At 48.3% G+C, this 11790-nt stretch overlaps 1 protein-coding gene across 1 annotated transcript; it reads left to right on the top strand.

Moving 5' to 3' along the window:
* The first annotated feature begins 4074 nt into the window (after positions 1 to 4074).
* Positions 4075 to 5064, top strand: LOC118261162 (olfactory receptor 10H1-like). The gene has a single exon (XM_035571852.1). It carries the CDS (start codon positions 4075 to 4077, stop codon positions 5062 to 5064), a length of 990 nt encoding a protein of 329 aa, XP_035427745.1.
* Positions 5065 to 11790: the final 6726 nt, after the last annotated feature.

Here is an 11790-nt window from a genome sequence, read left to right on the forward strand (position 1 = left end):
TCCACTCAGCAGCAGAGGACAAAACAAAGCCCTGACCCAGCGAATCCCGCTGGTTTGGAGCCAACTTTCATCCCTGGTGGTTCTGTGGGCCGTAGGATTTCTAACTGTAATTTCTTTCTGTCACTGAAACTGACAGAAAACAAACACCAAGTGTGAAGGGCAATGGTCTATGGGGGACACAGTTTCCAAATGCAGGAGCACATGGTTTCTAACCTTAAAGTAAGGTTAGAGACAGACACCCCCAGCTGCAGACAGCTAATGGGAATGTCAGTTCTCTGGTCCAGAGACTCAGCTGTTGGATGCTGCTTCTCAACAAGATGTTTAATGCCGTTTCATTCATAGAATCGTAGAATCATAGAATGGCTTGGGTTGGAAAGGACCCTAAAGATCATCTAACTCCAACCCCCCTGCCACAGACAGGGACATCTCCCACTAGATCAGGTTGGCCAAGGTCCCATCCAGCCTGGCCTTGAACACCTCCAGGGATGGGGCATCCTCAGCTTCTCTGGCAACCTGTTCCAGGGCCATCTACCAGACTAACTTCTTACCAGGGGAATAAGCAAACAGTTCTAAGCAAAGAAATGAATAAATAAAACTTGATTCTGGAATGATTTGCTCTATGAAAGATTTCAAGTGTTACCCATTCCAAGATTTAAGTGTTACCCATTTGTAAATGTGACAAAATCTTGCAACACTTCTATACTGAGTCTGTCTGGGAAGGACTTCATTGTCTTCACAGCAGCTTCTATGGTGCTGTGTTTCCTTCTTCTTCCACTTTTCCTTTGCTTAATAATTTTTATCTCAACGCACAACTTTTGTTGCTTTCCTCCTGTCCTCAGTGCCACCGGACGTGGCTGTGTGGAGCTTAGCTGCCTACTGGGGCTAACCAACAGCATCACAGTCCAGTGCTGCTCTTGCTGACCCAGCCGGAGGCTGCTCAGGAAGAACCACTTGCTCTCTGCATGCTGTGATGACACATATTTCCCCAGCTCTTTGTATCACTCCTAAAAAAGACTGGCACCCCACATGTGCATTCGGCATGCTTGTTCCCATTATATATTTTTGACAGAGGGAGATATTTGTAGAGGGACTGTTCATGAGCAATGGCCCAGATCTCATACATCTCTTTGGGGAATCCATTTCTTGTGGTTCTAGGGGAAGGACTGGAGCTCAGCCCAGCTCCTACAGCTCCCTCTCAGCACTGGGAGCCCCAGCCACCCCCTGCAGCTCTGTCCTGCAGGTTTGGGCGGGGGGGTGTTCACAGAGCAATACTGTCATTTGTCCATGGAGTCTATGGTAAAGGTGGCGTAGTGATGAATGCACCTTCCAAGGACCACTCGCTGGAATGGAGCTGGTCTTACGAGATATGATTTAGTAGCTTAGTGGGTAGTATTGGTGATAGGAGGACAGTTGGACTAGATGATCTTGATCTTGAACTTGATCTTGATCTTGATCTTGATCTTGGAAGGTTGTCCTTTCCAACTCTGTGTTTCTGTGATTCTACGACAACCTTTGAGAAGCTGTCAGGATGTCCTATTCCTAGCAGAGCACTAGATAACTAAACCCAGTCCCAGAGAGCTTGAGCAGATATTCTTGCTGATACTGGAGGTATTTGTGATCAGGCCATCTGTCCAGAGGCTTGTTCTGTGTATGTGGTCTGTTTATGAGCTTTTCACTGACATGCTCTACACAGTCAGCACAGGGACATGAGGTCCTCCGTGTCCTACCGTGATGTGGAACGAAGAGAGGTGTGCCCCATGGTCCCTTGCTCAGGCCTTCCCACCTGTCTGAGGACCTGGGGATCTAGCCCAGGTGGAGATACTTCCATGCAAGACTTCTGGAGTTAGGTGAGCTGAATCCTAACCTTATGCCAGGAGAGGGAAACTGAAGAGGCCTGAATCTCCTGCCCATCCACAGATTTCCACTGTAGTACTGAGTTGCCCAGACAAACAGCTGTGAGAAACCCCCTTGTGATTTGGGTCTATTATTGCGTTTTTTTCAGAAGTAGTCCTAAAACGCAGTATTAAACTACCTCAGACACAAGGAGTGGCCCTGTGCCACCCCAGAGACCCGGGCCTTACAGGCAGAGTGCCCGGTGCTCTGTGTGATGAGGGGTTGGGGAGACGGCAAGAAATGGGGGACGGCACCTCCGAGCTGGGCTATTCGAGCACAGTCCTGTGCTTCTTTCTGAGGAGAGCTCCAGATTCTGTTCCCATGCAGACGTTTAACTGCTGCTTAAAAATCCAGGGCTGCACAGCACCAACCTCTGTTTGGCTACATGTTGGGATTCGTGACAATGTGGCCTCCTGTGGGATGCTTCACCTCAGGAGGCACGAAGGAGGGAGCCGTGTCTCCACCTCCCCAGACTGTTTCTTCAAACCCCAGTGCCAGGCTCGCAGTGGGGAAGAGGGACAGGGGCAGAGCTCCTAATCATCCCTACATTTCTGCACCAAGAGAGAAGGAGATCTGCAGCCCCCGCTGCCAGCCTGGCACCTGCGCTGCCTGCAGGTAAGAGCCAGGCAGAATCCTGCCCTGGATAACGGTGCTCAATCCACTGGAGGTGCCCACAAGCTATTTAAGACCCTCCGTAAAGCCATGATTGTGGCTGGGCACTGAGAGAACAGGCACACGGGATCATCACGGGGCTGACGGGCTGCAGTGTGGTGCAGTGCATCCGTCCTTCCTGGGAGAGCGAGTGCTCATCACCTCCTCGTCGGTATCCCAGGGAGATGCTTGCCTGGGCAGGCGGCAGTGTCCTGCTGAAGGTCAGCGAACACCTCTTCCTCCTGAAGCCGACGGGTCAAAAGCAGCAGGAGGAGACATTGACTTGGAGGAAGTTTTAAAGGTATTTTCCTCACCCTTTCTTGCTCCCTCTTGTCTGATCCGGGATTGCACTGACTTGTGGTTAATGATGCATTAAAAAGTCAAGCAGTGCAAACTGTCCAGCGAACGGGACAGAGCTGGGAGCTGACAGTGCAGGTGCAGTCCTGTGTTAAAGCCTGGGTCAGACCTTGTTTTAAGAAGCCAGGGTAATATCCCACTGTTCTCACTGAGATCAAGACCACCCCACACATGCCATCCATGTTAGGGGGGCACCTTGAAACAACACAGCTCTAGGAAGGTATCCCTACAGTTCCAAGGCCATCATATCAAACGGCATCTCCCCAGTTTCCAGCACCCCAAATGTCTCTAGGCATCCCCTGAGCTACACCTCCTGGAGCACGAGTACCCCTGGAGCAGTGTGGGTCACACCCTCTGAAGGTAAAAGACTGATGTGATCAGACAAGTCATTGCAAGAAATGTCTGTTCCCATCTAGGAGAAAAAGACACATGCGCAAATGGTGGACATCCAGAGTTAGGTGAGACAAGTTTCCCCTTAAGATATAGCTCGGTTGACTCTCCTAGAGTCCTGTGGGAGTACTGAACGTGCTGCTCTTCCCCACACCATGCCTAGATCTGCTAATGAGATGAAAGACACTTTCATTACAATTCAGGATAAGTCAGGCGACTACCCTTGCCCTCTCCAGCAAGATCCATGGTCAGCTACAGTGGGTGCAGATCCTAGGAGAGAACAAGGTCAAAACATCTCAGGAGAGAGTGGGAGGGAGGGTGAGCTGTCTGCCTGAGGTGTCTGCACGTAGGTTCATCCCTCTCAGTCCATGCAAAGCCCTTGGAGCTGCAGCCCATGGTGGCCAGGGTTCAATTCTGCTCCTCCCTGGATGAATGCCAGTAAGAAATCCTCACTTCTCCCATGTGTGCAGCGTGCCCTAAGCCTGCTGAGGAACTAATGCCACTTCTGTTCTTTTCTTTCTTGTTCTTTCCAGCTGCAATCAGTGATGCTGCACACAGAGGGGCCAGTGTACTCCTTTAGCTAACGCAGCACAACCCTTGAAGGCAAGCAGCAGTGGAGAACAAAAAGGCGTGCTGTGCTCGGCATAGGATTGAGAGTGCAGAGAGAAATTCAGCCTTAAAAGGGGAATGCTCAAAATCTTCACCACTGCCGTCCTCACACCAGGCTACAGCTGGTGCTGTTAAAATATTGCTCTTCTTGTGCTCTTCTCAGACAAAGCACAAATGAGAAGGGAGAATCAAACCGTTCCAACAGGGTTCGTTTTTATTGGGTTTTCCCACTTTCCTAAACTCCAGGCCGTGCTGTTTGTGCTGTTTTTCCTAATGCACGTGGTGACCCTAGTTGGAAATATTGCGATAATGTTTGTTATCAGGCTGCATCAGAGGCTGCACATGCCCATGTATTTTTTTCTAAGTGCTCTATCCTTCTCAGAAATCTGTTATACCTTCTCCATCATCCCAAAGATGCTGTCTGGATTAGTGCCGGGAACTAGAACCATTTCTTTCCTGGGCTGTGCTGCACAAATGCATTTCTCCTTCATGTTTGGATTCACGCACTCTTTCCTCCTGACAGTGATGGGATATGACCGGTACGTGGCGATCTGTCAGCCCTTGCGTTACAGCACCATGATGACCTCCCGAGCCTGTACCCAGCTGGTGGCTGCCTCATGGGCAGGCGGTGGTCTCCTGGGGGTGCTGGTGACCGGTGCTGTGTTCCAGTTACCATTCTGCCAGTCCCACCACGTTGACCACTTCTTCTGCCATGTGCCCCCCATACTCCAGCTGGCTTGTGCTGGTGGAGAGCTGGTTGGCACTGTAGTTGGCATCTTTTGCATTACTGCCTTGTTGGGATGCTTTCTGTTCATCCTTCTCTCCTACGCCTTTATCCTTGGCTGTATCCTGCAGATGCCATCAGCCAAGGGGAGGCACAAAGCTTTCTCCACCTGTGCCTCCCACATCACCATAGTGGTGGTGCATTACGGTTGTGCCTCTGTCATCTATTTGAAACACCAGTCACCCCGTGCTGCAGGAGCTAGTGTTCTGATTGATGTGTCTTATACTGTCTTCACCCCTTTCCTGAGCCCCATCATTTTTAGTCTGCGAAATAAAGATTTAAAAAATGCCTTTTGGAAATCTCTGAAGAAAAGCTTCATCATCAGGAATGCAAATATTTGTCCAGGATCTAGTTTCAGTTACAGGAATGATTATTGCTAATATTTATTTATTTATTTATTTATTTTCCTTTGGTAGTTCCTTGCTGCTTTCAAAAGAATAGCCATACATTTTTCCAGGCAAATGATTCATTCTTGCAGATGTGACACTTTTTGCACTCGCTGGGCATCGCAGGCTGCACTGCAAGGCTTGGCTGGAGCATCTAGGTTTAACTTTTAATGCTGCAAATTCAGCATCATGCAGAAGCAAGAGTGGACAAAGCTCTCAACCCTCCCAGAGGAGACACGAGCCACTCCTCGAGGAGCAGCAGGTGAATGTCTGAGACCTGGTGCAGTAGGCTCTTGTCCTCGCCGTAGGCACACTGACTGATCCTCTAAGCATGACTTTGCCTCTTCTGGTGCTGATTGCGAAGCTGGCCTGAGAAGGCTTTGGACTGATTCCCTTTTGTCTTGTTCAGCTTTTGACAATTTGCAAACTCAAAAGTGCTCACTTGAAGACAAACACAGTTTACTATTCTGCTGTTTTGAAAAACTCACTTCTCTAAGGAATTGAGATGTGGATTTAAAAAGGTGGTTTTAGAGTATAAGGATTTTGTTTGAGAGAAAAATATTTATTTATTTATTTTCCCCCAGGTGTTTGTACTCCTGTTTATGCAAAAACAATCGAGCATTTAAACAGTTTTCCTACATCTGGATAGGTGCAAAATCATAAAATATCTCAGTTTTTCTGAACACTGATTTTCAGGCATAATTTCTCCTCCCATGACACACGTGTAACTTCAGCAGGACTATATTCTCTCCCAGGGCTACAGACAAAAGACAGGGAGATCTCTGAATCCACTTGCTTTAACTAATAGCTTTGTAATAAGTAACTAACCTACCAGTGCTCTTCTGTATTCAGAATGAAAAATAAAGGAAGTGTTACTCAGTAGCAGCATATTTGTGCATGATTTTTACTGCAAGTGAGAGGACACCACTTGAATGTGCTTTCAACAGACCTAAGGAAAAAAAAATACTGGGTAAAAGTCACTGTACTTTGTGCAGACCAGTAGATATATTTGTTGGCCCAGCCATAGCTTGAGGAACAGGCAGACTTCCAGGGTCTAACATCCAGGATATGCAACACTACACTGATTTCACAGGCACCATGACAATGGTTGTGTGGGGTTGTTGTCTCCCCATTTCATCCCATCAGTGCACAGGAACCCTTGGTGAGGCAGATCTCAGGAGGGAAGGGTAAGAAAGAGAGAAAAATCCATCGGAGTAGCCTGATACAGACAGGCAGTGAGCATAGCCAGGAGAAGGGGAGCTTTGGACAGGGGTGTGCCAGTGCTTCCCTGGAAAATTCAGCCTGCTTTGTGCAAATCTGATAGGATTCTGTTTAAAAAGAAAGTCCAAGAGCCTGCTGAGCTCAGGTCTGAAGGATAGGTCTGCCCCTTGGCCTTTTGGACAGGTGGACAAGGGCTGGAGCATGGGAGGGTAGGAGTAGAGCTCTTGCCACGTTGGCACATTTCACCTTGTGCCTGGCTGATGGCATGCCAGAGCTTGGCCATGTCCCTGCTAATAGCTGGCTTTAAAACGTCAAGCTCAGCAGGACCACCTGAAGAAACCCCTGAGAAACAGACATTTCTTGCTAGAGTTCCCATTGCACCAGGCCTCTGCTGGAGCAGCCATGAGTGCCCCTGTGCTGTTTGTGCTTGTGCTTCCTAGCAGAGATGAAAGGTGATTCAGATGGAAATATTTATCCTTTACATCCACAGAAATAAATGTGACATAACACATGTTGGTAGTTTTTTGTTGTTGTTTATTTATTTATTTATTTATTTTTAAACAGCTTTCCACTTTGGTTTCTGCCTGCACAGAAATTCAGAGCAAGGCACAGGTTGGTCAATCTAGCTCTAAACAGGCACCGACTGTCTTTGTATTGCATTTTATATGGATTTTAGGACTATAAAACTCACCTCCTCCCTTCCTCACACTGATATTGCTGCAAAGGGCAGACACTGATGGCAGTGGTGGGCACTCAGACACACATCTCATTTACCCTTGGGACCAAACAGCTACAGCTTGGCCATGGGAGAGAACTGCCCTAGAAGCAGGGACCAAGATGCTATCCCTGTCTCTGGTGCTGTCCTTTTCCGGAAACATCGAATTTCATACACATCTAATAGTCCATTTCCTACTTCATCAAGGAAAGTTTCATCCTCATTTTGAAATTTGCTTTAATTCACTATAATTATTGTGGAACTCCCAGTGGACATTTGCCCACATTGAAACACAGGAGGTTCTGCCTGAACATCAGGAAACTCTTTACTGTGCGGGCGACTGAGCAATGGAACAGGTTGCCTGGAGAGGTTGTGGAGCCTTCCTCCTTGGAGATATTCCAAAGCCACCTGAACATGGTCCTGGCCCTGCTTGAGCCAGGGTTTGGACTAGGTGATGTCCAGAGGTCCCTTCCAGCTCAACCATTCTGTGGTTCTGTGGGTATTACTGGAAGGTGCTGCTCTGGACCTACCTCAGCATCTGGCCTTCTGTTTCTCTGGCCACCTGCAACCATTTTCCTGGTTATGGATGCCTATTTCCAGCTTCCTGAAAATGGAAACTTTCCTGGTCTTTGCATGGTGATAAGCTGCTCCTAAGGCGTTCTATAATTGTTTTCTGAAATTCTTTCGCCAAAGAAAAGCCTGGACTTCAGAAAGGCCTTTGACACTGTCCCCCTATCAAATCCTCATATAGAAGCTGTTAAAGAATGGGCTGGATGAGCTGACAGTGAGGTGGATGGAAAACTGGTTGAATGCCTGGGCCAAGAGGGTGGCGGTCAGTGGTTCAGTCTGTTTGGAGGCCGGTAATGAGAGGAGTACCCCAGGGGTCAATACTGGGCCCACTCTTGTTTAACATCTTCATTCACAGTCTGGATGATAGGGTAGATGCACCGTCAGTAAATCTGCAGACAACATGAAAATGGGGGGAGTGGCTGATTCACCACAGGGTTGTGCTGCCATTCAGAGGGACGTGGACAGGCTGGAGAAATGGGCTGACAGGAATCTCACGGAGGGGAAGTGCAGAGCCATACACCTGGGGAGGAACAACCCCAGCACCAGGATGTGCTGGGGGCAGCCAGCTGGGAAGCAGCTCCATGGGAAAGGACCTGGGGGGCCTGGTGGGCGCCGAGACGAACGTGAGCCAGCGATGGGCCCTTGCCGCTAGGAAGGACAATGGCATCCTGGGCTGCATTAGGCAAAGTATCTCCAGTAGGTTAAGAGAGGTGATCCTTCCCCTCTACTCAGCATTGGTGAGGCCACACCTGGAGCGCTGGGTTCAGTTCTGGACCCCCCGCACCCTCACCCCCCCTCCCCCCTGCCGTACAAGAGAGATGTGGCCATACTGGAACAAGTCCCACATAGGGCCACCAAGGTGATTGAGGGACTGGAGCACCTCTCCTATGAGGAGGAGAGGCTGAGGGAGTGGGAGCTGCTTGGACTGGAGAAGAGGAGGCTCAGGAAACATCCTATCAATGTCCATAAATACCTGACGACAGTGCAGAGAGCACAGATTCCAGGCTCTTTTCAGTGGTGCCCAGTGCCAGGAAAAGAGGCACTGGGAACAAACTGCAACAAAAGAGGTTCTGTCTAAATGTCAGGAAGTGCTTCTGTGCTGTGTGGGTGGTGGAGTACTGCAACAGGTTACCCAGAGAGGTGCTGGAGTCTCCTCCTGGGAGATCTTCAAAAGCCATGCGGACATGGTCCTGGGAAACCTGCTCTAGGTGCTGGTGCTAGAGCAGCAGGGTTGGACCAGATGATCTCCAGAGGTCCCTTCCATCCTCAACCATTCTGTGACTCTGTCATTCTGTGAAAACAGATGAGGAAGCTGCCTCCTTTTAACACTTGCAAGATCCAGTGGGGTAGGTGGTCTCTGATGTGGCAGCAGATTCCCCTGTGTTATTTACAGCCATTTGCATGGACATCTCAGTATTCTTGGGGAGGAAGGAGAGACTGTCCAGTGTGAAAAGGCAGAGAAAACATCAGATAAAACCTTTAGACTTCTGCCATCCATGCCTTTTATGTCCCATGTTCAAATCCTATTGAACGACTAACAGATACCTTCTTGGGTGGAAAGGACTTCTCATCCAAGACCACAGCCTCAAAAGCCAACTTCTGTCCCATACAGGAGCATGTAAAGGACTCTCTGTCCTCCACGTGCTGCTGTGGAAGTAGGAAGGGCACTGCAGAAGGGGAGCTACCCTCCATATTTAGAGGGATGTACCAGAAGACCTGCTTCTGTGCGTTATCCTGCTGCTTCTCCATGTCAGGGCTGTTCCAGTCTTCGCAGGGCACCATTCAGCTTTAACACTTCTCTAATGTGGATTGCTCATAATGAAATACAGCAGTGAAAAGGTTTAGACTCTTCCTGCCTGTTCCTTGCCCCAGCCCTGCACATGGACACATTTGTACCTACAACTCGTCCTGCTCAGGCAGAGCTTTAGAGGTATTTGCTTTGGGCTGCAAGGAGGCACCAGGAGGTTGGGTGCCTGTCACTATCTGCCCATGTGAAAAATCACTTTCCATCTTTTTTATAAACTACCTTTAATTACTGAAAGGATGCAATGAGGTCCCTCTCCTTTCCTCACCTCACCTCGCCTCGCCTCGCCTCTCTTCTTCCCACCTCTAAAACGTTTCCAGTACTGTTATTCCCCATGGAAAGTGTCCTTCCATGGAGACAATTTGGACTGCATGTACCACTGAGGAATGCATCTTACATTTTATTCAGCTATACCATGTTTTCTCCTTGTTTGTTCACAGCCAAGAGAAATCCTTCTGTGTGCAGGTAGTTCTCTAAGTAAGTTCTCTAAGTAAGGTAAGAACAGACATGTAGAGCTGTAACTCTCAGCTACGGACTGCAGTAGAAAATGCACAGATTTGAGAGAGTTCTCTGAGTTGCAGGTGGCTGATAAAAGTGGGGTGAAGGGGTGGCACTAAAGAGTGCCCATACATTGTCCAGTGGCAAGGGTCCTCCTTTTCCTCCACGTTCAGACTTCAGCAGGAGATATTATGAATCAATAACAATTATAGAAAGCTGGTATTGCTTATTCTTTAAGTTGTAAAATAAAGATATTTAAAGAAGACAGAGAAGTGTTTTTTTTGTTTGTTTGTTTGTTTTTGTTTTTGTTTGGTTTGTATATGCATTGATATCTTCCCTTTTTAGCTACACTCCTGATATTTCTCCAATTGGCCACACAGGACTTGAAGGCAATTATGGGCAGAGTCATAGCTAATTAGGACTTTTTGTGTGTGCGTGTTTTAATAAGCACTCTGGTACATTTGTTAAGATACTGACAGCCTTCATCTCCAGAGACAGCTTTTGGCTAAACAGGAAACTCATGACTGAGCGCCAGTGCAAAAGGGCAATCTATAGGAAGTAGATGCAGGGAACAGCTGAAAAAAGAGGAACTGAGAAACACTGTTTGAGCAAAGAATTTGGAAAGCCAAAGCTCTCCTACAGCTGGCACTTGCAAGGGACATCCATGGTGTGCATATGAGCTGCTATTGCTTCATTTACGGTAAAAGAGGAAACAAAGAAAATGTGGGTGCACTGCTAGATGGGATGGAGAATGTAGCAGGGGTAGATACAGATAGGTACTCAGTGTCTTTGCCTCAGTCTTTACCAGCAAGGTCCTTTAGGCCTTTGTTCTTATAGAGAAGACTCAGGGAAGAGATAAATGCAAACAGTGGATGAGGATCAATTCAGGGGCTACTTGAGGAAACTCAGCCATGAGGAGACCATGGTCTGGAAGGGCTGCATCTAAGGGTGATATAAGAACAGACCAATGACACACAGACCATTCTGTACCATCTGGGAAAGCTCATGGAGATTAGGAGAACCATCTGCTCATTGGCGAAAATTGGCACACATGATGCTGCTAGGGGAAACCTTGGCAGTATCAAAACGGACTACAGAGCTCTGAGGGCAGTAGTCAAGTGCACAGGGACCCAGGTGGTGTTCTCCTCAATCTTGCCAGTGAGGGGAAACGTGTGAGAAGGAGGGCACTGGTAGGACAGGTCAACAATTGGCTGCTGAACTGGTGTTGATGACAACTAGACCCAGTTTGAGGACCAGTGTCTGCCATGCAGAGATGGGGTGCATCTTTCTAAGCAAGGCAAAGACATTTTTGCCAGTAGGATGGCTGACCTCTTAAGGAGGACTTTAAACCATGAAAAATGGAGGAGGGAGAGGGCAACCAGTAGCTGTGTGAAGCAGCAACGCACAGGGCTGCTGACCCAAGGGCATGGGGTGATGTGATAGGGAAGGATCACAAGGTCAACAAAATTGGGATTAAGTGGGGTGTGCTGGGTCTGGCTGGGATGGAGTTAGCTTTTCCCTGCAGCAGCCCATACAGTGCTGTGCTCTGCACTTGTAGTTAAAACAGCCCTGATATCACACCAGTGTTTTGTCTATTGCACAAAATTAAAACTCTCCAAAATCCCCAAAGCCAGTAGGCTGAGGGTGGGAAAGAAGTGGAGAGGGGACATCACCAGGGCAGCTGACCTAAACCAACCAAAGGGATATTCCATGCCATATGATGTTGCACTCAGCAATAAAGGGTGGGAAATGGTAAGGCGAAGGGGCGGGTTGGGGCTGGGAGGAATCTGGTTATGAACATCTGTCCTCCCAAACAACTGCTACATACATTGGAGCCCTGCTTTTCAGGACATGGCCAAACATCGCTTATTGATGGGAAGTAGAGAGTATGTTTTTTTCCCTTTCTTTTCCC

The sequence above is a fragment of the Cygnus atratus genome, unplaced genomic scaffold, assembly GCF_013377495.2.
Source record: "Cygnus atratus isolate AKBS03 ecotype Queensland, Australia unplaced genomic scaffold, CAtr_DNAZoo_HiC_assembly HiC_scaffold_220, whole genome shotgun sequence".
Classification (NCBI taxonomy): Eukaryota; Metazoa; Chordata; class Aves; order Anseriformes; family Anatidae; genus Cygnus; species Cygnus atratus.